The sequence below is a fragment of the Lepisosteus platostomus genome, chromosome 2, assembly GCF_059453375.1.
Source record: "Lepisosteus platostomus isolate fLepPlt1 chromosome 2, fLepPlt1.hap1, whole genome shotgun sequence".
Taxonomy (NCBI): domain Eukaryota; kingdom Metazoa; phylum Chordata; class Actinopteri; order Semionotiformes; family Lepisosteidae; genus Lepisosteus; species Lepisosteus platostomus.
The window spans coordinates 76,424,916-76,452,756 of NC_142612.1; the positions used below are offsets into that span (position 1 = coordinate 76,424,916).

The 27,841-nt window shown below is 43.2% G+C and overlaps 2 protein-coding genes across 2 annotated transcripts; both read right to left on the bottom strand.

Moving 5' to 3' along the window:
* Positions 1 to 752: 752 nt before the first annotated feature.
* On the bottom strand, positions 753 to 7,149 carry LOC148677147 (extracellular calcium-sensing receptor-like). The gene is made up of 6 exons (XM_088618964.1): positions 6,724 to 7,149; positions 6,102 to 6,393; positions 4,804 to 5,628; positions 3,998 to 4,222; positions 3,489 to 3,612; positions 753 to 1,937 (listed from the first exon to the last, which is right to left on the bottom strand). Exons 1-6 carry the CDS (start codon positions 6,948 to 6,950, stop codon positions 1,024 to 1,026), a joined length of 2,607 nt encoding a protein of 868 aa, XP_088475090.1. The 5' UTR covers positions 6,951 to 7,149; the 3' UTR covers positions 753 to 1,023.
* Positions 7,150 to 9,476: 2,327 nt separating this feature from the next.
* On the bottom strand, positions 9,477 to 27,166 carry gmps (guanosine monophosphate synthase). The gene is made up of 16 exons (XM_088618976.1): positions 26,937 to 27,166; positions 24,403 to 24,581; positions 21,384 to 21,498; positions 21,084 to 21,181; positions 20,241 to 20,344; positions 19,711 to 19,904; positions 18,445 to 18,610; positions 18,194 to 18,345; positions 17,303 to 17,476; positions 16,688 to 16,793; positions 16,464 to 16,579; positions 15,555 to 15,680; positions 12,599 to 12,714; positions 12,118 to 12,248; positions 11,489 to 11,661; positions 9,477 to 11,153 (listed from the first exon to the last, which is right to left on the bottom strand). Exons 1-16 carry the CDS (start codon positions 26,961 to 26,963, stop codon positions 11,052 to 11,054), a joined length of 2,079 nt encoding a protein of 692 aa, XP_088475102.1. The 5' UTR covers positions 26,964 to 27,166; the 3' UTR covers positions 9,477 to 11,051.
* Positions 27,167 to 27,841: the final 675 nt, after the last annotated feature.

Sequence of the window (27,841 nt, forward strand, 5' to 3'; positions counted from 1 at the left end):
TTATCGTGAAGTTCATTATCTGACCTTTTTTGTTGAGAATAAGGTTTAATTCTAGTGTTCATGTGGACAAATGTATGTCAGTAAACTGCAGTACATTATGATTTAAGTAAGGACTATAAATGAAACCCCTAGATGAAAAGATGTTATCTGATATGAATGACTGACTTTAATCTAATTGACCTTCGTATTCTCATTACGCAGTACATACTGTATACTATTAAAGCACATGTTGACTCAATTAGCTTTCTAAATGCAAACAGTGTCTTTACCACAGAGAGAACCTCTTTAATTGGACTCCTGTGATGCTCATCTGCTATTAGCAGAAGTGTGACAATCACATTCTTGTCACAGGATGTACGGTATGATAAATCAGTTACTGCTCTTCTCTTATTAAAGAGGCAAATTCCACATCCGATGAAATGCCGTGTTCTGTGAAAATGAAGTCGTCTCCTGCATATTCACAGCTAGTAAAAAAAAGATCTGTTGATGCAAAAGATCAACAAAAATGTGTGCACTATATGTTAATGGTACGCAGCAAGGTCTAAAGCGGATTGGAACTACTTGAAAGACTTATTTAAGGAAAAAAAAACAAAATGTCGATGATGACGGCTGTGTAGTTCATGCTGCTTTTAGGCAAATTACCGATATCTTCTCTAAATATCAGGTCGCACTTCAGCACAATTTGAAGCTAAATATGTTGAGATAGTGCCATTAATTGCAAAGAGACACCCAATGTATTATGTGCTTTTATTTAAGGAAGCATAAACATTGACAATAATTCAAGAAGCATATCATTTTACCAAACAGTAACCAAACAATTTTATTATAAATAGGAACACTATTACAAAAATCTTTTTTTTTTTGTAGCCGGGAAAACAAAATTGCTCACAGTATGTATCTGCTGTACAATGGCATTTAAAAAAAAATAAAAAGCATTTCGGGTCACTGTACAAAAAGTCTGGGCTTCTAAAGATGAGTGCTATTTCAGGAGTATAGCGTCGGTCAACCTTGAAAAAAGACATTTTAAAATCCACCCTTGCTGTCCCGCCCGATGAGTTTATTCTTGGTATTGAGCTCTGGCCTAATCAAAATGACATAACACTTTGGAAAGAAAATACAGGCCAGGAGCCCGAAGCTGGAGGACAGAATAGCGAATATTTCCACAGCTGTAAGGTACTTCCCTTTGGCGCTGATATAGGCCGGAATAAAAGTGATCCACACTACTACAAACACCAGCAGGCTGAAAGTGATGAATTTAGCTTCGTTGAAATTGTCCGGCAAATTTCTTGCGAGGAAAGCTAAACCAAAGTTAATAACAGCCAAGAATCCCGTGTAAGCCAGGACACAGAATAAAGCTAACGGAGAGCCCGCGTCACACTCCACAAAGATCTTGGGAATCACGGCTTCTCTGTTTTTGTGAACAGACGGCGGGGAGGACAGGAGAAAACCCACACAGATCGCAATCTGGACGCAAGTGGTCACCATCACGATAGTCCGCTGATGCACGGGCCTGAAGCGTTTCATGACGTTCCGGTTGGGCGCGGTCATCCTGAAGGCCAGCAGCACCACAATGGTCTTCACCAGGATGCAGGATATGCAGAGCACGAAACCCACGGCGAACCCCACTTGGCGGAGGACGCACACGCCTCCGCTGGGCTCCCCGATGAAGGTCAAGGCGCAGAGGAAGCAAAGGGCCAGCGAGCCGAGGAGCAGGAAGCTGAGCTCCCGGTTGTTGGCCCGGACCAGTGGAGTGTCCCTGTGCTTCACGAAGGCCCCGGTGATGGAAACCGCCAGCACAGCACCGAGCACAGCCAGGACGGTCAGCACGATCCCCAGCGGCTCTCTGAACTCCAGGAACTCCATCTGTCTCGGCACACACTCGTCCCTCTTCTCGTTGGACCAGTAGTCCGCAGGGCACTTGATGCATTCTGTAAAATCTTCAGTAAAATAACACTGAATCAAGCAGCAAGTAAGCAGCACGCAGGAGTTTAGGTACCTGCTGTTGGACAGATTTGAAATGGACAGACACCAATCATGTATTTGCAACTTGATACTAGTCTTCACTTGTCCTGAGGAAGTATAGTACTTTACAAGAGCATTTGAAACTAAATTTATTTCAGTCAGTCCTAATCCTAATGCAGTCCCAGTGCGAATGCACTCCAGTCACTTTAGTTCCCTTCAGCCTTACCTCAAGAAAAATCCCTTCTTACACACTTAGTATTCAGGAAGAGAACCTAGAAGCATAAAGTCGTTACTGCCGGCAATTCAGTCAACAGTGCAGGACGTTATGACTTCTTTGTAGCAGCAAGAAAATTCTTAAGCCAGGGCAGGGAATGAGACTCCAGTTGCATAGCAATTTGTTCCATTTCAGATTTAAAATTTTTTTGGAATACATTTGCATAGACAGATCGTGTGGAACTATTACAAAAAAAAAAAAACGCTTTCCTGCTTTGTCAGTTCAATTTGTACAATAGCTGCCAAGTCATCAAACCGTGAGCAGATCGAACTGCGATGTAAAGGGAGTCTTATTTCCAGCCAATAAAAAGCATATTATTGAGTGACACAAGAACAGAAAACGACAAGGTTATGTTGTTTCAGTGCCACAATTTGTTTTGTCTGGTCAAATCATTATTTAGTGCATCCCTCCTGGGTTACTGTTTATTTGTGGATTCCTGTTTGTTCTCATGTAATTTACAGTAGCTATTTTGCAGTTCATTATTGAACTTTTCCATTTATTCAATCCTTTGGTGATGCATCCCAAGTGTGAAGCTTTCACTAACACCGCTGTTGTTACATCACAAGCTACACACATTTCCAGCCACAAATATGATGTCCTTTTTATCAGCAGTCATGTTTTCAGGACCCTACGCAAATGTCATGTCTTTGTGACAAGAGGAACTGACAATGAAAATCTGCAAGCAGCACCCATTTCGCAGTTCAGTTTATTTGTCATATGCACAAGTTCAATGAAATGCTTAAAGGCATCAAGTTTCCACCCCTTGATGGTCTTCCTGTTGTCTTGAAGACCATATGCAGAAACATGACATCCTGCTTCACTTGGGTGTGTTAATGATCAGTTGTGTTCAGGAAAAGGCTGGGTCACAAAGACAGCAAGAACCTTTTAGTCCAGCACAATATTTAGTATATGTATTTCATAACTCTGGACAAACTCTGGTTAATTTTCCAAACCTCTGGTCTTTGGTGGAAAAAACAATGCTTATTCAAGATTTATTTTATATAGCCCCCTTTCAAGAAATCATCATAAAGGAAGGCTCTCTGATCAGAAGATTATGGACATAGTTTTCTCCCTGGAGCACAAGTCTGTACAACAATAGGACACCCATTTGTGTTTTCGCCCTTTGAACTTCTAATTACAGATCAAGAGTACGACGTCACATAAGGCTGAAAATTGTTTTCAGAACCTTGAGCAGATAAAACAGTACCATTCACGTGAAATCCAAGCCAGAAGGTAAGGGAATGCTACCAACCTGTCCCATTAGAGATCTCCCCATCACGACATTCCACACAATCAAAGCAGCAGATGGGCTCTCCTTGCTTCATGCTCTGTCTTGTACCAGGAGGGCAGCTCTGACTGCAGACTGAGACTGGGAGCTTGAAAGAAACAACACAACTGTTGTATGATCAAAGTCTCATCCAGTTCAGCAAAAGTTCATCCAGAATTGTGACACATAAGAAACAAGGCTTTACAAATCAGGCTTGAAATTGATTTAATGTGAAATAAAAAATTAAATGAGCAAAATGTATTAGAAGAGGCACATTTCCCTTTTTAATTAAACTAAACTTTGGAGCCCTGTATCAATAATGAGCTGAAAAACCTCTACTTGGCTTCTGCGTCTGTTTTCTTTTTTCTTTTTTTCTTTTTTCAGTTTTCTATTTTTGTTTCTCGTCTGTGGGACGTACATTACGCAGGAGCAAGCTACTGATTCTCCCAGGTCAGATAAAACATAAATAAAAATATTTCAGCATTCTTCAATACCTCTCTCTTGTTTCCATTCCAGATGATGGAGGCTTGATCAATCCGGAGCTCCTGTCCCTTTTGGCTGCCATCATACCAACCCACTCTCCTCACCACTATAGAGCCATCAGCCTCCTGCTGCCAGTTGATGATGTCATATTTGGGCACAGTGTCCCCATTTTCATCAAAATACAGTTTCCGTCCTGTTCGGTCAACAAACTGCACATTCTTCATATAGTGTAACAGCTGTCAAAAAAACAAAAAGATACTCCTGTGGTGAAAGACATTTACTGCGCTATTTTCAATATGCTCCTATCTAGGACTCATGTCCAAGCCACAAAGAGTAAAGGATCCCTCGGTCTACAGGACTCTTACTGGATGCAGGAGAAGTGACATTACTTTTCCGAAATGATCATACCTGTGAAGAAAGGTTTTCTGGTGAAATAAACAGAAAGATCCGTAAGTGTGTTCAAAAAGTGGTCTACTGATAGGTATTGCAAAAGATGAAAATGATATTTAGAAATGTGACAATTACTGAAGCACATAATTAGAGTCTACATTTTAATTAATATTTGGCAGCCACGTAGGAATCACTTCAGGAATTGCAAAACAGATCCACAATGAACTCGTGTATTCAAATCTAGTTACATGAAAAAAACAGTAGAAAAAAATAGATTTATTTTTATTGTAATTTAATGCACTCAAGCCAGAAAGGCACAGGACATCAAAATGTTTTTTCAATTTTTTCGCAGAAAACCTTGAAGTCCCCTGCTTCGACCCACAATGGGTGACTCTCGCCAGAAGTTCACCCTCCAGCAGAATCTTACCTGCCAGGGTTCGAAGTCACGAGCCTTTGCGCAGGTCCCATTCCTGAACGGGCCTCTGCCCTCTTGACAAGACAGCAGGTTGTGCAGGGCATGAGCGACTGCATATACTGCACTGTATACATTGCAAGTGATCCTGAGATTCGCGGTATCAAAGAAGGTGTTGCCAACTGTCAAGGGTCTTTCCTTCCCAGTGCAGAGAGGCCTGCCTGGACGACTCGCCCCTTCGGCCGCTGAGGCCCAGGTGCAGCCAAAAAAGTTGGCCCAGAACTCCTTTACATAAATATCTCCTGCACTGCTTAGAGGCTGCAGCCTGGCTAAAAAGGCATCAAAGCCTGGGATTGTGCACGTGGGAATGGCGAACCCCAGAGTCCCGCTGAAGTATGCGGATTGGTCTTTGGCAACGATGTAGGTAGTCGTGCTCCAGGCCTCGCTCGCAAGCCAGGTAATTCCGGTCATGTTCTGCCTGGCAACCTCCTCCACCAAGGGGATCATATTGGTCTCTCCGGAGAACACCACTATCACCTTCGCTCGAGAGTTCTTGATGACCTCCACGACTCGGACGTACCTTTCCCGGGAGTAGACAACTGGGATTCTCTCGGAGAAGGCGATGCACGTGCCAAATTCTTTCACTTTCTCGGTGAAGAGCTGCACTCCCTGAATGCCGTAGGCGATGTCTTCAGCTAGGGTGCCCACCCACTTCCATCCGAAATATCGGACCACGTAGGCAAAAGCTTTGGACTGGAAATTGTCGCTGGGAATGGTCCGGAGGAAGGAGGGGAACTCGTGTTTATTACTCAGGACAGGGATGGAGGAAAAGTAGCTGATCTACGGAGTTAAGGAAGACAGATTCCTCTTAGTTTCTACTGACTCGCAGGACAAGCCTGGATCGTGCGACTTCTCGTTGTTTCACCGATGTAAAGAAAATTTAGTTAGATTGATCCATAAAGCACAAGGAGCAGCAAAGACAATCTGAACCGATTCATATTTCAGGAAAAGGTCGAACATTTAAAAAAAAGCTTAAAAACTACAGATCCTTTTTAGCTAACGGAGGTCTGTAACAGTAAAAATAATTTCTATCAGAATCTATAAAGGTTGAAGGATATATATATATAAATAACTGATTAACTATTCCACTATGAGACAATGAATAAAATCATAGGAAAGATCAATATTTGAGAAAAATGCATAAAGTAATAGCTCAGTTTGTGTTTTCAGATATATCTAAAATACTATGCATTTTGGGAAAACAAGAAAAACAGCTCAGCCACTGGTTCTAGCATTCCACTGACGTTTTTTACCTGAGGATACTGATAAATTCCCAGAATCCTTGCCATCACCATGGATATGGTAGAGGATGACTCTCCTATCACTGCTGCTAAAGACATGTTCATCTGGCACCTATAGTTGGGCACGTAGGTGTCCTGTCCAGTTACCAGAGCAAACATCTCCTCTACTGCCTTGGTGACGCTGTCACAGGTGTCGTACATAGAATAACCCAGCTTGAGCGAGGACAGCAGATGTTCATCGGCATTGATCTCCTCTACGGCAAACTTCATGGCTTGAAGCCACCGGTAACTCCGCAGGTCGAACCTGAAAACCAAGCGGAGGAAAAAAAAACAGAAACAATATGGCTGAGAAAAAGAATCGAAGCACTCTCAGTGTTAGTTAAGAAGTAACATCAGTCTCAGCAAAATGTTCGGTTTAATACCAGACAATGAGATCTGTTTTTCCCCCCGAGATTCTATAAAAACTAGAGGATTCTATTCTAGATGTTTCTATAATCCATTTTTAAATCGTAAGGTGTAGTGCATAGTCCACCCACATTTAAAACTTCAAAGTGAGAAGATATTGGCTCTACTGGTCACACAGAACTGCTGGAAACCTTGCTTGCTCGCTGCTTTTTGCACGGATCTCACCTACCGGTCGTCACAAGACAAGGGGAGCGGCTCAGTGGCCAAGCTCATATCCACGGAGTCTCGGGTGCGGTGAAGAGGGAATATCCCACCTATCAGGACATCCCCCTGCCTGGTCATCCCCGGCAAAGTGTGCTCCGGGAGGCTGCAGGCTGGGTTGGACTCCCTGGTGCCGCCTGCTGCCACGCTCAGCAGGCCCAACAGCAGCAGGCAGAGCGTGTGTCCCATCGGCATTCTCACTGGAACCACCTCGTCGACAGGCTTCTGCACCGCCCCGCCGTTTAAATGACGGCACGCGAACTGGTGTCCTGGCAATTGTCAAGAAGGCCCGGGGCCACAGGGGAAGAAAAAGCGCAATAGGGGAAATCAGTTTCGAAATCCTACATTAAACAGCTTAAGTGCTTAGAGGATACACGTTTAAATCAGCTCAGTGAAGACGATGATTGCTCCTCTTAGCTTTCCAATTCTCAGGGCCGAGGTGACAAAAACAACGCTTCAAGCTCAACAGCAATTTCGAAGTTGCCATCGCTGGTCTCTAGCACCTCATGAGACAATATGTGAAGGGCCGTGTTAAATCAAGCAAAGAGGGAGCCGGAAAGCCCCCTTCCCCCACCACCATACAACACCCAACTTTAAGAAGCCCAGCATTAACCTTCCTGACAAATGTGCTAATGAACGTGAGCTGTATAATGCTTACAAACTAGTATACATAGCATATGTGTGGGGAATGGTAAGATAGTGTTTCGAAGAAAGGGCCTTTTCAGAAGAAAAACCCCAGTTGGTTGATGTCATAACCACTAAGGACTCCAATGTATTTAATGTATTAGCGTGTGAAGATCAGCGAACTCATGAAGCCAGCCTCCAGAGGCTGTAGCAGTCAATTGCAATAGAGCGACAGGCTCTATTCACGGCTAACCAAGGCATTCACAGAAAATTAAATGGCATAATGCGAAGCAATTATTTCTAACAACTCTGTAATTAAATTCAAATTGACCTGAGGACTGCTCGTATCATTTAAGAATACTGAGGAGAAAAATACAGCTAATGGTTTTCAAGTTATATTTTGTACATTGCAGAGCTTGTTTTTTCCCCCTGAGGAGAATGTAACAGCAGTGAAATAATATTAGCTAAATGTGACTGCTGTTTTTTTGACAGGGATTATGAACGTATTAACTGGTATCCGCCTGCAGTATTTTAAACAGAATACATAAGGTCTATAAACCTATGAACATAACACTTGTCCATTCATTTTGTGATGTCACAAGTATGTATACTGTATATATAGTGATATATATTTGGAATGACAAAGGATATAAGCCAATATAAGAACAAGAAAAAAATGATTTAGCAATTATATTTTACTCTGAAAATGAATATTAAATAAATTAGGAATACAGGTACAGTGGATATAAAAAGTCTACACAGCTTTATTGAAATTGCAGGTTTTTGTAATGTAAAGCCAGAAATCAAGATAAATCGTGTCAGATATTTTTCTATTTTCAATGTGACCTTGGAACCAAAAAAACTGAAGACAAAAACAAATAGATAATTATTAGGAAAAATAATTGAAATTAAAAAACCTACAATACCCTGGTTGCATAAGTGTGCACACACCCCCAACTAATACTTTGTGGTAACACCTTTTGTATTTATTACAGCAGTAAGTCTTTGTGAATAAGTTTCTATCAACTTTTCACACCAGGACTTTGCATTTTTATCCCACTCCTGCTTGCAAAAAAGTTCAAGCTCCTTCATATTGCCAGGGGGTCTCCTGTGCACAGCCCTCCCTTGGTCATTCCACAGGTTTTCTATGGGATTGAGGTCTGGGCTCTGACTGGGCCATTCCAAGACTTTGATCTTCCTTTTCTGAAGCCATTCCTTGGTTGACTTGGATGTGTGCTTTGGGTCGTTATCATGGGGGAAGGTGAAATTACTCATCATCTACAGCTTTCCAACAGAGGCCAGCAGGTTTTGTGTCACAAATATCTTGATATTTGGAGCTAGTCGTTATCCCATCTGTCTTGACTAGAGCCCCGGTCCCAGCTGAAGAGAAGCAGCCCCAAAGCATTATGCTGCCACCAACGTGCTTTACCGTAGGTATGGTGTTCTTTGAATGATGAGCTGTGTTGTCTTTACGGAAAACACATCTTTAAGAATTAAGGCCAAAATGTTCAACCTTTGTCTCACCAGACCATAAGACATCCAATGCCTTTGATATTCTTTTACACCCCTCTCCTGATTGGTACCTTTGCACAATAAGACCCCGTAGATGTTTTGGCAGCTCCTTGCGGACCATGGCTATCCCAGTAGGATGCAAACACGAACATTCCAAGGAAATCCTACAGGAACAGCTGATTTTTATTTGGGGTTAATCAGGATCACTTTCATTGATGGCAGGTGTATGCTACTTACCTTCGGACATGATTTTGAACGTGATTGGTTTACTCTTAACACAGCTACAGCCCCTGTTATAAAAGGGTGTGCACACTTATGCGACCAGGGTGTTGTAGGTTTTTGTATTTCAATTATTTTTCCTAATAATTATCTATTTGTTTTTCTCTTCCCTTTTGTTGGTTGCAAGGTCACATTAAAGATGCAAAAATGTCCAACATGATTTTATCTTGTTTTTCTGACTTACATCACAAAAACCTGCAATTTCAATAAGGGTGTGTAGACTTTTTATATCCACTGTATGCTTATGAACAGTGTTTTTAATCGATTCCCCAGGAAACTGGAAAGAAAAACAAAACCACTCAAGGCTTAACATGGACTTATTTATTAAAGCTTATTTCTCATTATACAAATTTTGATGTTGAAACTGCATGCAGTGGACCTTTTCTTTTTGAGGCACATTACTAAGGAAAAAGCAAATGTTTCTTTAAAAAACATTAGAGAGTCTGTCATACATGGGATTGCATAAATTAAGCTCAAAATTGGTTTCATATTGCAATTAAACCCAACTACCAAAATAAACATCCATTAGTTACAAGCTGTTGTTTCCTAAGAGGATGTTATGTAAAATATACATTAAAAAAAAGTGAACGACAGAACTGTATGAACATTTTGCATTTAAGACACAGAAGAATCTGATCTTGCATTGTTCAGTTTTGCCAATATCAGAAGAACAGTTGAACCAAAAGAAAAAAGAAATAAATAGCTCTGAGATTACAATAAAATCGTCTGCCTTGCACATTTTGAGCCAGAATAGTAGCCTGCAAAGGCCTGATTAACGGAATATCCCTGGCAAACAGTCTTTCAACCTCACTTTCAACCAGCTGAAATGAGATTTTTACTCAATGCAGAGCAACTGCAACAAAAAAATACCTTAAAAGGAGCAGGTGACGCAATATACTTCTGGAGCAGCACAAAATTATAACTAGCAGGCTACTGCACAGACAGAATAACATCTTGAAACAAAACTCAGAACTATTTCTGCCTCCCACCGTCAAATCCACAAGGACACAGCATATCTTGACAATATCCTGCGACTCCACTCCAAAGCCCCCAAGAAATTGGCAGAACAGAACAACACAGTTTGCAAAGTTACTCTGTATACAATGCTGAAACTTTCCTGCATCATTTTGAAGATGTACATCTCTATAAGGACAGAAACTGCACTGACTGTTACCCCCTCTTTTCCCCATTTTTTTTTCATTTATTTCAAAAGCACTTACAAGGCAGTGCACGCGGCGGACTGCGAGTCCGGCTGCGATCTTCCCTCAAGGGAACAGGCACTAACATCCTGTCTCAGGATGCCCCTCATTTAAAAAAACAAAAACAAAACCCAATGAGATTTCTTTCAACTGCTCTAAGCCCCGTATAAATACGACGGACTCCTTGAAAACAACAACAAAAAAACAGAACCAGGACAATTGCACTAGTTTCTAATGTTTTGGCAAGACATACATTAAATGGTTAAAAATAAATTGGTCACATCCCTAACGCTTCCTTGATATAGTGGTGGTAACTAGCACTGTGCAAGCAAACGGACAGTCAAGAACAAATGATAAACATGGGGGAGGGGGAAAAGCAACAGAAGTGACTACAAAGGCCAAAGAGACACTCAGACCCCCTTTTGCTTTGCTGCTCTCTGATGCTGCGCCTTGCGTTACCCGTAGGGATGCTCAAGCACCAACGACTGTGATCCTCTGCAGACGTGGGGAGATTTCAAGATCGAGGCCACAGAGAGGGGAGGGGCGAGGGGAGGGAAAGGGGAGAAAGACCTGGTGTGATGCAGCAGCCATCAGTGCCCGCTTGTCACAGTACTGCCTGTCAACACTGGGAATGTTCTTCAGAGGGTAGCCTGAAGGCACCGGCCACCACCGGACCACAGCCTTACTCCCACTCCGTGGTCCCTGGGGGCTTGGAGGTCAGGTCGTACATCACTCTGGAGATCCCGGGAATCTTCTTGATTTCGTTCACCATCTTCAGGACCACCTGGTAAGGGAAGAGGAAAGCAGGGAGAGACAAACAACGTCAGTCTTGAGAAATTCATTGTCAGTTGCACATCTTGGGGGGGGCCTCCAAGAGATTAGTGATGCTCCGTGGCTCAAATGTGCTTGGCAGGGGGTGCGCCGGCACTTTGGGAAAGCCTAGGCCAGCTGGGAGGGCCGAGGACTGGCAAGCGAGCCAAGCCGACACAGCAGGTCCAGGGCTTCTTCCCAGGCAGGAGGCAGGGTAGGTCAATTTGACCCCGACAAAGGCTGGAAGACAAACACACCGCGGTCCAGCCCGCAGACCCCCAGGAAGTGCGGGGACCCCCGAGCCCTTACCTCCTCGGGGATGTGGTTGCCCGGCGTGGCAGGGATGCCGGTCATGAAGTCACTAGTGATGAAGGAGCGGATGACGACGGACCTGCGACACGAGGGCTGCTTCTGGAGCGGGTCCCGATCGAAGTGCAGAGGGGTCAGGATAACGGGCATCTGGCTGATTTTCCCCGAGAAGCCTACGGAGGCAGTTATTGTGAGGAACCTTCCAAAGGTTACAAACGAGAGGAGGAGGACCTGGTTGTCTGGTAGTCGGTAGCTAATCGATCCCAGAGTCTCAGCCAGCTGTTTCTTGAAAGAAGCTAGGGTATCGGCTTCAACAACACGGCTGGGTAGCTTGTTCCAACAGCCCTCTGGGGAAAAAAATGCCTCCTGTTCTCTCCTATTTAAATGCACTTCCATCTAGTTTCTGTTTGCGCCCTCATCTTGGTGTTTCACCCTCGCAGAATTACATGCTACTTTATATAAACCTTTCCCTCCCCCAACAACATACAAAGATCATAATGAACTGCATACCATTAAGGAAACAATGCATACCACTGAGGGCTGACGAGTTTTAAAGTTTCACGCAGGGCGAGTAAAATCCTTTATTTGCACCATGAGGGCCTCCGAGAGCAGTGGGCGCCAGATCTCACCTGACTCCCTAAGGAGAGTGTGGGCGACAAAATCAGCTTGTCTGAGCGTGCTCAGGACCCCCGTCGTTAAGAAGGTGGGGGTGATGTCTGTAGGAGGCTCTTTGACTTGTGGTCCAAACACATACACGACTCTGCAAGGGAAGAAAAAAAATAACAGCTTTTTTTAAAACTAGGACAACTATTTGCAGACCAAAACTTCACAAAGCCTGAAAAGCCTGTCAATGTAGAGAACATGTAGCACAGGGAAACGACTGAAGCACCTTTACATCTCTGCAGACCTATTTATTTTCCATAGTACTAGCATTCTTCCTTACGTTGTGCTGGCAAACGTTTACCACTTAGCACAGGCAGCTAGTATAATGAAATAAGTAAGTTAACTTAACCATCAGACTTCAGAATTCAAATGCAACGTATTTCACACCAAGCTAAGCAAAGCACAGAGGAACAACTCATCTCCCAGCTGGCAGAGGACGAACCGTACCTGTTGATTGAGTGACACATGCGTGGGATGAGTCTGGCTAAAAATATGAGAGATTCCCAGTGAGGGGCATCTTTACTGGAAACTCCACACACATAGCTGTACGATCTGCAATCCCCCTGGACAAGAAATGAAAAAGGACTTGCTTACTGAGGCCTAAGGAAGGACCATGTTTCAGCGGGAAGAAAAACTGAAGGCTGGGCAGCCACAGGGTGTTTCCCTTGCCTCACTAATGCCCCGGCATGTTTTCCTCTCCAGTCCTGCCAATACCTGGCACAGGAAGCAGGCCACCCCCGTTCCATTCCTCTCCTGAAAAACCACAACTGTGAAATTATCCTGACATTTTACAAAGTCAGATTTTGTTTTTTTAAGACCTAAAAGGTCATTTTATTAGTACTGCAATAACCCTGGCCTGTTTTCGAAAAGGATTTTCTGCTAAAGATTTCTCAGGGAAAAAAAAAAGGTATCGATTCTTCAGAAGCAACAACCCAAGGTGCACTAAACATGTGACATTAATCAGCCCTGACCTGCAACTTTCGAAAACGATTCGCAGATACACTTCACTACATTGCCCCACTCCTCAGTCTCATTACGAAATCTGAAGCCCCTTCCTGTCAGGTCAGTTGACATTTCTTTTACACAACGAATTTGGGGAATATGGAACATACTACCCAGCCATGAAATCATTAAGCTTCTTTCAAGAAGTGGCTGGATGACATCCTTGGATCACTTTGCTACTAGCAATCAAATGGGCTTGATGAGCCAAATGCTCCTCTCATTCATAACCTCTCTTATGTTCTCATGTCAATTACAGAAATGATGATGTGTTTGGGGGAAGGGAAACAAGACTTCCACGACACAGCACTTTAATTTCAGCTTTTACAACGAGCTGCAAGTCCCCAAGCACAAGTCGATATCAGGTAGAAGATGCTTTCAGCTTGTTACTTAGAGTAAACCCTGCATGTGTGTGTGACACTCACTGCATTTCTGTCAGTGCATTCTATATCAGTAAATCTGAGATTCCCTGCAAGTGAGCAAACAGCTATGCCATAGGAATTTTGTTTTCCTTGTGGGCAATTACAAACAAATGCTAATTAATGAACTTAATAAGCTACATCTTTTGGAAATATAAATTTCTTCTCCATTTTAAAACAACACTTTTGGAACATAACCGAGCATGTTCACAGCTGAAGCTGGTTACACAGTCTGTTCTCATTTCTGACTTCCAAGAATAATTCCGCCTCCAATGCCCAGCAGTCTGACTCGCAGTTAATTTTAGTGCCACATTAGTTTTCAGGAAGATGGAGGGAAAGGCAGCATAGCTGTGGCGGGGAGCTTTTCATTCAGCGTTCCTCAGCCCACCCAGGGGGAACAAGGAGGAAAAAGTTGCAGGTCTGGACAACTTTGTGAAAGAACTAAATCTTTTTAGTTTTGGAGAGACAGTGCTCTGAGGGGACCCAATTCAACTCTCAAAATTCTAAAAGGCCCTGGAAAAGTGAGCTGAACGGAATGCATTCAGAATCAGAATCTTCTGTTTCTGAGAAAATGAACCACAACCAACAGGCAAACACAGACCAGAGAATACAAGTGGACGCTAAATGGAAGTGCATTTAAAACCGAGAATAGGAGAATAGAACTTCTTTAAACGCAGGGCTGTGGGAGACAGGAAGAAGCTACCGAGCCATGTTGTTGATGTCAGGACCCTGGCTCCTTTCAAGAACCAGCTGGATGAGATTCCCAGACAAGTTCGCTTTTAAAAAATGAGCACATTTTGAATGGCTTCTTTGCTTGTAACCCTTCTTGCGTTCTACAGGATTCTGTTCACTCTCAGACACTTCGGTACCAGATGACGTCACATTCTGTAGGGGTTTGCACCTGATTAATTGGAGGAACATGCAGACAGTGCAACAACTGGATTAAAAGGGCAAGATTAAAACATCTTGCCCATATTATATCAAATATCATTCACAGGAATATTGTGGATGATTTACTAAAAATCTTGGAGACAAAGGACTATAAAGCTTTGTGTTATGGAAGGTGTAAGATTATGCCAATCTGGAGCTCAACTATAATGAAAAGTCTTAACTGGAACTCAAAACAGTTTGTATTAAAATGTTTGCCAAGTTGTTTACAAACAGCTCACCACTGACTGCATCTCAGCCACAGACTAGACTGCTGAGGTCAAAGGTTTCTTTGTTGCAATAAACCTGGGATAAACCAGATGACCTGTCTGACGCTGACCAATGAAAAGACCACAATGACAAGCAGCCTCATGCACTGCCTGCCAGAATCATCTGGAAACTGTTGCCTCACAGTTTGTTTTCTTGTTGAGAAAGCCATGGACTCATTAAACCCAAGCTTAACACCACAAGGTTACCATTTCCGTCTGTTATTTTGGGATTTTTAATCCTACTAAAGTGTTAGCAGTCACAATTTAGACTTGATGTTTCTGGTCTTTACTTTCGGGTAGCATACACACGTTTTGTAAATCATTGAAATGGATGGGTTTTGGGTTTCAGAAAGTGTAAGTTCTTCACATGTTTTTTCTAAATATCAGTGAAGACACACTGGAAGGTAAATGAGGTTATTGGGAGAATTAAATGCAAGCCAAGCAGGGTTTGGGAACCAGTGATATAGTATTGCATGCTACCCAAGTTCCAATTACAAGTAAAGGAGAAAAAGCCCTCTGACATGACAGACGAAGACATGAATTAAAGGGAGATAAAATAATTATCAAATTTTTCTGTATTTTAGTTACCAAACTGAATGAGGGAACCATAAGATAAAGATTTCAAGCCCTTTACATATTTTTTCTTTCTACCCGACACCAAGTCATTACGGCAAATCAAAACTATTAAATTGTACTTAATTACTACTGGCAGGCTGATGACAAACCTATACACTCATGGAAAACGGTCTGTAAAAAATAATGAGAAAGAAGAAAAAACACATTACTCACCTGGACTCCCACAGTTTTGATTGGCAATAGGAAGGCATTCAGTGAATGTAGGCTAGTAATCTGCATTAATCGCTCCTGCTCGTCTTCGGACACACAAGATTTTACTCTTTGTAACAGGGTGTGTGGCTGCAAAGATCCAAATTTAATGAGGAAAAAATGAGAAAAAAACCCACACGTCCATGTTTCACTCCCCTCAGTCCCACTGAGCTTCTGCAGACAAGATTATCTGGGCCTAGAGAGAGTTCTCTGTCATTTACAAAAGGATGCTGGAGATGTAAACTTGAATTAACCTCAAAAAGCATTGTACATGTTATGACAAGAAATAGAGAAAGACACTAATGCACTAATTCTGCAAGTACAAGATGTAAGAAAGCCTTAAACAATTAAAACGTCTAAACATTGTTATGGGGCTAGGCACAGTATATCCCCAGGGAGAAAGCACAAGAATGTAGAAACCAAAGAGCCAGGAGCACTTCTATTTGGGGTAAATGCTATTTAAAAATAAAGTGACTTGAAACATTTGGAAGGGGAATTAGAATAGATAGGGGAATTGTTTGGGAATACAGAGTTTACAAAACTTCCTGAACCTCAAACATCTCCTTGCTCAAATCTGACAAAAAAAAACTTAAAAGTGTCAGTTCTCTTGGAGGAATCTTTGCTATTTCTCCCAGGGCCTGACTAGCCCAAATAGGTTTTAAAGGAATATATCATCACTGTAGGGATGCACAATTCACACCGACTGTGAACATTTTTCAGCTATTTCCTCCCACAGTAGTGGAACACCCAGGTCTCCCCAGACTTCCTTCAGCCTGTGGTCGCCAAAGACAAACACACCAAAACAAACACAGAGCAACAGCCCACTTTGCAAGAGACCAGACAGCCAGCGGCGTAGCAGCAACGCCCACTTACCTTTTTAACACTGGCTGAAAAGTCGGCTACTATTTTCAAGATGTTGTTCGTCTCCGCAAAGTCTTTGCAAATATAAGGTTCATCGGCGCATATCACTCTAATGGCCAGTCCTGGACCTAGAGGAAAAGAGAAGTGGCCCTTCGTCACATGAACGTGTGGCTCTCTCGTGCAGACACGTAGGCAATGAGGAAACAGCGCAGATGCTGGTGGGGACGGATCACTACCTGGGAACGGATGTCTTGAAACAATATCTTCAGGCAGCCCCAGCTCTCGGCCCAGGGCTCTCACCTCATCCTTATGGAAGTCCTTCAGCGGTTCGATTACCTTTCCCTGGTAAGACAGGACAACATCAATTAGACCTCTTGCATCAAAACCAGTTTCCCGTATCGAAGTGAACACAGGGGCAAGGAAGTCTGCCTTTTCACTTCACACACACGCGGGATAAAAGAAAGAAATACGGAAAGGAGTGAAAACAGCAAGAACGGCAGGAAAGAAAGGGAGCCTTTTACACACGATTCACATATTCCTTCGCTGACTTGATTCTCCAGATATAAGGAGAGGAGCTTGGCCTCTGGCTTCAGTTTGGATATTATCACAAATATATACAAAAACTTAGAAGAATGATCATTCAAACACTCACACAAGATATACAAAAAGGGCTGATATGTAAAAAGAAAACCTGACAAACATTTGTTAAGGAATGTTTTTACATGGCATTCTTTCAAGTGACTAACTGGCATGTGGATGAGGTTAGAATGCTGTTTCTTCTCTCTGGATAACATGCTTCTGTGTGTGTTAGAACAGAGACACAAGGCGGGAAGGCACTTTCTAAGCGTTACCTCATCTCTTAGCTTCCTAATAAGCTCCGTGTCATTGTGATGCGTCTTGATGACTTCGGCTTTTCCGCTAGCAATGATCGACGCACTTTCAATTAAATCAGGTCGCAACGTGCCCTGAGCAAGGTATACTTCCTCTGGTTTCAGATTCATCTCCCCAATAACTTCATTCGCAACCTGGAAAAACAAAATTGAAAGAGACTCAGGACGACTCCAAGAGTGAAACAACAAAAAACCTCAACCCTCCTCTCAATCGTAACATTGATGGACCTCCCAGGCTTACCATTTCCTCCTTTGAAACATAAGATGCCCTCCTCTGCTTAGATTATATTCAAAGCAACTGCTGGTAAGTTTTATTAAAATGAATGGTCAGGACAAGAAAAAATTAACCTTCAAAAAAAGTTCAACAAAAACGTTTTCTATGGGATTTCACAGGGTGCTACATCCTGTTGCAAATCCACACTTCTCGATGAAAGACTTTTGTAGGAAAGAGAACAAAGCCAAACTAGCAAGTGATTCTCTCTGCACTTCGTACTGGACAATATTGCACAGCTGAGACTTATGGACATGGGTGGCATTTGGTTATTGGGCAAAATGTGAATAACTAGATTCTGTGTTTGCATGCAAACAAAGAAGTTTCAGTCACACTGATTTACTAGTCAATTTAAGATAACTTTAATTTATATTTGGATTTCTTGAATAAAGTGGAATTCTGCGGTATATTCACAACACTTCTACCCTTACAGTGTGACTGTCGGCGTTCTGAATATTAAACATATCAACCACTGCACAGTACAAGAGGCCGAATGACCAAACACATGCTGTTTGTGCCTGCTCCATCAGCCCTTGTTCTTACGAGCTTCTCCAAATCAAGGAAACACAATGCATATGAACCTTGACAAAGGTGTCGCCTATTATTTTCCTCTTCTCTTCCGGGTTCGTGGTCATATTTAAGGTCTTACTGATTCGCTTTCTGGGGGTTCGGTCTTCTTCTGAAATTGGCAGTGTTGTGGTCCCGTTGTAGAACGTATGAGCTGCATTTACCACTATACAAGGAAGCAGAGAAGGAAAGAAACAGCAGTCAGAAGAACACGCTACACAGAGTGCGATAGTCTTACCGGAGTCATACAAGAGCCCTCGGTTACCTTTAACATTGATACCAAGCTTCTTTAAAGCCTCTTCCACTGTCTGGCTCTCCCTCTTCCTCATGAAGCCATTGTCTATGTGCACCGCTATAACCTGCTCCTGATTCAAGGCCTTGTTCAACAGGGCTGTGCACACAGTGGAGTCCACACCCCCACTCAGCAACACCTGGAGACACAAGGCAAGTGCCCGACACCTTTCATTAAACCCCCCACTTTTAACACGCGGAGCTCCTCGAAGGGAGAAAAAACATTACAGCACACGCGTTACCTGATGCTCATTAAAAACAAAGGATTGCAGGAGTTTAAAAGGATTACCTTTTTTTAAACTAAAGAACTGCAAGCAACCTTTTCCAATTGCACACTTTCACATATTCTGTATATTCTCATTTGTCTGCGATGCGTGTGTGCATATACTGTATAGGTTTTTAACAAATACTGTTGATTGGAAAAGATATTAAGCTCTTTAAGACAAATTAGTTATTGCACCAGAGGCTGGTGAACAGAGAGATATCTCAGACCCCTGCAGAGCATTTTACAAGAACAGGATTTCTAATGAATCTCAGTCTCCTGAGATCAAGCCGATTTCAAGGAAGCAAGGAAAATAACATGCAGTTAAAAATGGCACTATGTCATAGTTTGCACCAGGAGAAAATGCATATTATTCAATTTTACATATGCCGTTCTTTATTTTATATGTTCTGTTTGCATCATGTTACCTGCATCGTGACTATGACTTTCTATCACCCCCTTGTTTGTGAATTATACTTAACTCTACTGGATCACTTCAGATTAAAAACCAACCATAGGAATGGAACTTAAAGCAATGGTATAGTTGCTCTTTCGAATATTTAAAACAGAATATTGAATTAACACAGCTTTGATCCTTCAGTAAGGGGGAATCAAGGGCTGCTTTCAATCATCTTAATTTAAGGAAAAACTGGACTGAAACTGCTCCCTTCATTGTGTATATTTAAACTTTATTTTTATTATAATTCACATTTAACATAGAACTGTATTTTATTTAATTCATTCCCCTTCTGCTTCTTTTTCTTTATCCAGGGAAGCAAGATTAATGCCATGAATTTGCAGTGGCAATGACAACGTTCAAGGAGTTATTATACAAGGCCAATTTTTTAAAAGTAACAAACGTTAAGTGTTGTACTGCCCACTGCTTGTTGTTTCATGCTACTGAGATTTAACCACTTTGTAACACAATATCCAAATAACTTCCAGTTAACGTTTTAAGGCTGTTCCTGTGATTCCTACCAGAACTTTTGACATGTTCACTTTCTCCCTGATCTCTCGTATGCAGGCCTCTTCTCTGTTCTGCACTGTGAAGTTGTTGCTGCAGCCAGCGATGTCAAACAGGAAGTTCTTCAGCATTTCCATGCCGTGTTCCGTGAGATCTACTTCCGGATGAAACTGAGTGCCATAAAGCTTCTTCTGCTCATTAGCGATTCCTGAAAGCCAGAACGCGTGTCACAATCGCAAAACATCGGGACATCGTCAAACATTTCCATGTTTCAACTTGGTCAGCTATCCCTATTCTGTGGAAGGGTGTAAAATCTTAGCTCTCATTTCTTTGCTCAGTCATATACACCCTGTAACTGAGACAGGGTTTTTGTGCAATGAAACACAGGTATTTAGTGGCCAAAAAAGGAAACCCACATCTAGATTGTATGAAAGCTTGGCAATTTTGTTTTTATTCAAGCACCTCTCACTACACAGTGTTATTCCAGCAGGTGAATCATGCCTGACCAACCGGACAGTACTACAGAGAGGCCTAGAGCCTTTACCTGCTATAATGTTTCCAGACTGCGCCACCACCTTGAATCCATCAGCTACCTTGTCCACACTGTCTCCGTGGGTCAGTAACACCAGCTCCTCCTTCTGAAGGCCTCTGAAGACGGACACATACAGAAAGGGCACACAGTGAAGCACTGCTACACCAAAGCTCCCTGGAACCTTTACAGGAAGCCAAACTAGCAGTAACCCGAGGCTATGTTGGACACAGGCATAGGTACAATATCATCCCGGATGTTGCTCAGAAATCAGCTGTTACAGGACCATCCAGAAAAAGAATTCCATGCAAAATGACTTGGCTAGAAACGAGTTATGTACTTGCCAGCCACTTTCTAATCATTTATGCAGTAGCAAGACAAGCTAGCTAGTGGCACTTTGATTAACTGAATGCAATTTGTACTCTAAAACTACTAAACTCTGCCGAATGTCATATATTTACGTTGCCAACTGTAAGCACAGTGGTGTTGTCTGCATCATGTAGTACCCTGCTAAAAAAAATAGCTCCATGCTGTACATAGTGATAAAGACAAGGAAAAAAAAACAAGTGCATACATGCTTATACAGCCAGAATGTAGGGAGATCAAATATAGGCTGTGGTAACATGGTGAGTTTTTGTGTTTGGATTTGAAGAGAGTCAAAGAATTTGTCTCTCGTAGAGTCTGGGGAAGGAGCGTTCTATAACACTGGAGCAGTGACAGAAAGGTCCCTGATTTAGTCCTGGATACAGTGTGCAGAGGACCAGCCTCAATTGAAAAGCCTACAGGAGGGAGTGTAAACATGGAGCTGTTTAGAGATAGAAATGGTGGGATGAATTATTGTGTCCGATTCCAACACACCTAAAAAGGGAACAGGAGTTATCCACACTGATACTGAAGACTCCATCTTCTCGAACGCTTTTCCTGTGAACAGTGCCTCCAAAGACTTTGTTCATCATCTGCGGAAATACAATAAGATCTTTAAAGGGATGACAACAAAGCATGAAAAAACATGGGCAACCATGGAAATGAGTTATCCACATGACATTCACTATAAATGTAATTTTCTTTTTACACTATAAAAAGAAAAACAACAAGCCCACAGGCAAAGTGCATCCATGGCAAATGATAAGAAAAGGCTTTACAGGATTCATGACTTACCTGCATCCCATAACAAATTCCCAAAATTGGCTTCCCAATGGTAAAAATGGCAGGATCAAACCAAGGTGCGTCTTCAGCATAAACGGAGTTTGGTCCTCCTGATATTATAATGGCGCTGCAAAGACCACAAGCAAACGTGAGCAAAGGGAAAGTCATCGTCTCATTTCCATTCCTATTATTACGGATCTTCGAAATCAAGGTACTCAGTGATATGGTTGACGAAATGTTTGGGGGGGGGGGGGGGGGGAGAAAGCAGAAGAACTGGAGGGCCTTTGTATAAAACTTATAGAATTACAGGGCACAGCAGCAAGAATACACCCTGGGCCAGGATGCCAGTCTATCAAAGGCACACACACAAGGACAGTTTAGAGACCCCATTTAACCCAGCCAGCAGGTCTGTGGGAGGAAACCACAAAACCCGGGAAAACACATACATTGTCAGAGGCAGAACAAACTCCACACAGCAGAGCAGGCACCCCCAGCCAGAACTGAACCCTGCTGAGCTGCCCCTTGTGCGCACCAGTGAACCTGACACTGCACACAGCGGGAACATCGCGCCAAACTTCAAGAGCAACCCTCGACCCTCGGATAACCTCCCCCGGGGTCCGAGCTGAAGAGAAATGCTCAGTTTTCAACATTTTCGGCCTCCTAAAAAGGGGGACATTTCCTTGCGATTTTCATACAGTTGAGTTTAAAGGTCAATTACCTGACTTACCATAAGGACCCCAACGAGGAGAAAGAGATACAAACCACTGCCTTCTGTTTATATTGTGAGATGATCAGCTTTCAGCTCGTGTGGCCTTGACAGAAACAACAACGGGGCAGATCTGATTCCAGGACGGAGCTGGGGGAGGGGGAGCGGGGGCTCAAGGTCCGGAGCTGAGCAGGGGGGTTTCCTGCCTTGATTAAGAACATTAGAAAGGATCCAAACGAGAGGAGGCCGTCTGGCCCACTAAGGCCCTAATCCAGATGTTTCTCAAAAGAAATCAGGGCATCAGCTTCAAAGCCATGGCTGTGTAGCTTGTTCTGTACTCCCACAACACTTCTGTGTCTCATTGTCCGTTTTAAATGCACTTCGACCTAGTGTCCACTTCTGCCCTCAGTTGTCCTATTGTGTTCACTAGGAATCACGCAAGCAGCACTGGTCTTAAAGCAACATCATGCTGTTTGAAAAGCTCTTTGTTTACAATGCACATTACCTTATCCACTCTGACCAGTCTCAAGGTTTAAGAAAGGATCCGGACTCCAATGGAGCAGTAATAGCACTGTGCTACGGATGAATACTAGGCAGGACTCCTACAGTATGTGCACTCTTTTTGTACTGTAAAAGTCAGCAGAACTAAGAGAACATAGACAAAACTTCTTTTCCAGGCTTGAAGGACACAAGGTGTAAACAACCAAAAAAAGGAATGCGTTTTTACCCGTTCTAACTTTGATCAACTTAAATACAATCATCTTTGTATTTTTTCTACTTCTTTACCATTTTGGGTTCTAATATGCCTGTGTTTCACTAATATAGGCCTACTCCCCTGGCAGTACAATTAAGATTTTAGTCTTCTTTTATTTTGAATGCACTGGAACACAGAGATGAGGAGTTGAAATGAATACAATACGTTTTCCGCTTTATTTATACTTTTTGTTAAAACACTTGCAGCTCAAAATAACAAACCACACTGCTACACGCTGACATCCACTAAAGAAGGCTACAGGCCAAATATTCTAAGATATTTAATTAACTATTCTAAAAAAAAAAAACTATTTGCATTTCAAAATACTTAATAAGTTTGGCAAAGTTTGCAGAGGATAAAAACCTAGATCTTGACGTCAATTTGAAAACTGCTTGCTGCTGTCCAGAAACAAGGTTAACTGTGAAACAAGGAGAAAAAAATCCAAGACAAGATATAAGGTGAAGAATTATATACCATTCCTGTCTGGACAGCAAAAAAAAAAGCTACCAGCTTATCAAATTTATTTTGCACCTCTGTGAACTACAAAATACCAAACCAGAGCATTTAAATGAAGCATTCCAAACCTTAATTTCCCTGCATTATCTTCAAAGGACCATGTGAGACCAGTGACACCCCAGAGAGATGCGTGACCAATAGAGTTAAACACCATACTGAGGAAATGCTTTATCCACAATCTGTCTCTTAATGGGCCAAAATCCGGCCAAGAGGAACTCTTGTCACTCCCCTGCCAGAACGTACGGTCATTTCAGGACTAAAGGAATTTATTCAGCTCTACCCCTGTGCTACTACCCCTGTAGTAACTCATCTAGTTTTTTAAAACCTATGCGACCGTAACTTCCAAACTGAAACTTCATGGTCATCTTTAATTAAAGGGGAACTGCAGTCCCCATTTCCCCATTTAATTTATTCTTGCTAACAAAATAAATTAATTGACGTTATAGATTTTTTTGTTTTACAAATTTCCAATTCAGCACAACATCGCGAACTTTGTGAAGGTCCTGTAAACCGCCATGGTCTCGCACACGTGCATTCCAGCCTCCACGCACTGCGACCCGATGCGGCCCTTCCTGCTCACTAGTCCTGCTTCTAGTTTGTTTCTAGTTCTAGTTTGTTCGTGTGTCCGGACTGTGAGTAACTCTTGTATTGTATGTATTGTACTATTATTATATAATTCGTTACACTGTGGCTGTGTTGTGTGTGTTAAGCTGCTGTTGCACTGCAATTTCCCTCACGGGATCAATAAAGTATCTATCTATCTAGTCCACGTAATGACTACTGTAATGCGATGAATTCCGCCTATTTTGAGATGTAAACTGGGGCTTTTACAAGGTACCGTGTACATTTTACTTCCGTGCTGGTCTGAAATGCACTCATCGATGCCGATTCCTTCCAAGCCCAAACTATAATCAAACGGCATTGCAGCTCCTCTTTAGATGTCAACGTCCTGCTTTACGAAGACAGCAAAAGGTCCTCGCTTTGCAGCACCACAGCCTGACATGCACTTCCCACCAGGCAGACCCCCAAAAAGCCCCCCGGTCTCCCCCTCGTACCGAAAGCCCTGTTCCCTGATGGCGAAGGCTGGGGTCTCGAGCGGCAGGATCTCGGAGCAGACGAGCAGCTCTCTCACGCGCCGGTCGATGACCTTCCCGTACTGGGCCCCAGCGTCCAGGATGACCACCGCCCCCTCGTAGGGGCCCGGCCCCTCCTTGGGTTCTCGAGCGATCTCCAGCTGCAACACAGACAGGACCGGCATGGGCGCCAGCACAGAAAACGTTCAAAACCCGAGGACGGCACTCAGAATCCCCACCCGTTCCAGCCTGAGCCATTTCGGGTTTTAGACCGGAGACACGGGCTAATGGGGACGCTAACTGCTAATGAGCTTGGAACGCTAATTAGCTGAAAAACTCATGTGACTTTCAGCTTCATCTATGAAATCTAGGGGAACTGCCTGCGGCTTGCTCTAAACTTAATCAAAGGTCTACGTAGGGGTCCTGCCTAGGAATGTCACACTGCGCAGGACGAGACTAAGTCCACTGCAGATCCTGTCCCGGCCCCCTTTCTCCAACCCATCCACGAGTTTCAGCGTGGCAGTTTAAAACAAGCACAAACCGTCACGCACTCCGAGAAAAGAAAAAAAAACACCTAAAAGAAATGACCTTATTACACCAGGTGGACAAAATCCTCATTACAAAACAGGAAACGTCCTCAAAGATGGCCTTGTGGCTGAAAAAAACAATCATGTACACAGCAGCGTTGTATTAACATACTGGATAAAGCAGTTAGAAAAAGGAGGGAAGGACTTTTGAGAGAGTCCGCGGACTCCACTCTCCTTCCCCTGGCACTTGTAGACTCTGGTCTGTCTCGAGTGACACAGAGCTCTCCTCTGCTTGGAATCAGGGCGCCAGTTTGGGACCGTGGAGTTCTGGGGTGCTGCTGTTGACACAGTGAATCTTGTGGAGCCCCCATGCAACAACTTCGAGCGCCACTGCGGCACCCTGTCCAGAGGGGTACCACTGAACTGCGAGGGGAGACGGGGCTGATGGAGAATGTCGTTTTCTCCGTTTATTCTTTTTTTTGGGGGGGGGAATACAAATTTGATTCTAAAAAGAGATCTGAAGAAGTGCGACATTTACTAAACGCAATTTGTAATTGTAAATGACGGACAGATATTTCTGTGGGCCCCAATGACTGATTTATTGATTGAATGATCAACTGATTAGAACTTAAGGCAAAAAAAAAGTTTCAAGCTAAAATGGTGCAAAAGCAGGTATATATCTGAATATTTTATTGCCGTTAACAGTAAAGAACAGACCAGCACTTTTACAATAACTAAGCTGGTTTTAAAGCTAACTTTTTCTAATAAAGGTAGATCAGGTGGGCAGCTGAGTCAGCATGCGTGGCTGCAAAGGAACAAGTAATAGGTTTATTCCATGCTGAAAAGAGAAGAAAACAACATTTCAGCTGTGGAGCCTTCACCTGAAGAAGGCTCCACTGCCGAAACGTTGTGTTTTCTTTCTTCTCTTTTCAGCATGGAATAAACCTATTACTTGTTTCTTTTTCTAATAAATGCACTTACCACAATAACATCTCTGAACATTATATCACAGAGAAGTAAAAAAAACGTTCAATGTGAATACGGTAGACTAGCACTATCCAGGTGTGAAGTAAAAAAAAAACATAAATTACAATAAAAACAAAGTTTCTAACGTGCGAGAGTTAAAAAAGGGCAAAGCATCATTTCATTCCCACGTGGGCAGCGAGCATTTCACTTCCGTCTTTGAGAAACAGGCAGAGCCTGATGATTTCCACCCGTGCAAAAGCTACAAAAATTCAAAGTGTAGCCCAGGCTCGGAACAAATGTGATTCTGCTGATGACGCAGAAAGTTCACGAACGGTGTAGCCGGTGCAGGTAAAAATAAAAACACCCGGACCTGTCGGAAAGCACGGATAACTAGTGGCCTATGCAGAAATAAGGAACAGAAATTATGTAAGAAAGCGTCGGAATTACTAAATGGCAGTTCACGCCGCAGGAAGCAACACAAAGCCCCGTACACGTCCACAGACAGCGAAATCTGACAGCGTGTGTGAATTCACCTGGTGTTTTTTTTTTTAAAAAACATCTTTATTGTGAATGCGGCGCAATCGCCCCCTTCAGAGTTCAGACAGCGATGTGGAAATCCACGCGGTGTGCATCCGACTGATGCACCAGCCAAGCAAGAACTACTTGTAGTCTGACATAACTGAAAGCGTCTGAAACGTGTTCCCTGCCGGTTCCCGTCCTTATCCGCAAGGATCTGAGCGCACGCCTGGCTATCGCGGGGAGGGGGAAAAAATATATCTATTTCGACCCTCCGCAACGATCTGAAAGCGCCCTCCCCATCACCCCGGGTTGAACTAGTTTGGGAAGCAGGCAGGCCGTGACCGGGGACTATCCCAGCATCCTGATCCGTACCACAAGGCACTTCCAGCCACAGGGGGACTGCCCGCACGCCTCACCGGAGAAGGCGAGCACGCTTTTAATCTTTGTGGACGCCGAGGGTCGGCGGCGACCGGCCCGCTGCGGCTCGCAGGCCGGCGTACTGACCTTGGTGTCCCCGTTGCACAGTGCCATGAGCGCCTGGTGGAATGGAGACCCGTCTCGCTCTGCTCCGCGGAGGACAAGCTCAGTCCGGGTTTCGCGCGCCGACCGCTGCCACTAATGTGCGCCCCGCTCCGGCTTTCCCACAATGCCGCCCGCGCCTCGCCGCTCAGCCCTGCGGCCGGCCTGACTGGGAGACTTTGAGAAATTATCCGGGAGGGGGGTAGGGGAGGAGTCTGAGACGCGGGGCTTGTCATCGACATTTCTGAAATGGTGGGGAAAGAGCGGCGGGGGAGCACTTAGGGACTTTTTTTTTTTAAGAAAACGTCAAACGTCTAACGTATCTGGCAGAGGGAGATAGCTTTATTTCAATTTCTCACATGCCTGGAACTTTTTCCGAGAGACCTAGCTTCGCACGCTGTAGGTTTGATGCGTTACATGCCCAAGTCTTAAAAATATCTTTTTTTTTTTTAATGAGGAGGTGTCTTGATATGAATAAGTACAAGAATGCACGACTGTTTTTTTAGTATTTTATGGCAGGACCTGTAGGCTCGCTAGTTTGTAACTCTATTATTATTATATATAAGTGTAAGTGTAATAAATAATATAAGTGTAAGCAATTATTATTTAGTGCAATAATAACAGTATAATAATATCATCACGTATATAAACTATGACGGTATAAAGTTTTTCCTCAAAACCTTTAACCTCCCAACCTCCCAAGTAAAACCAGCTACTTTCAAGAGTGTGCGATGACAAAAGAATAATTTGCCTGTTTCATCGCTGAAAACACAAAAGCTAATGTGCATGTTCCCATCTACTTTGGCGAATCTGCACACAGTAGACCGTCAGTAAGAGCGCTCTTAAATTCTCCCAGGGAGACTCTGCGCTGCCAGACCACTGGCTGAGTG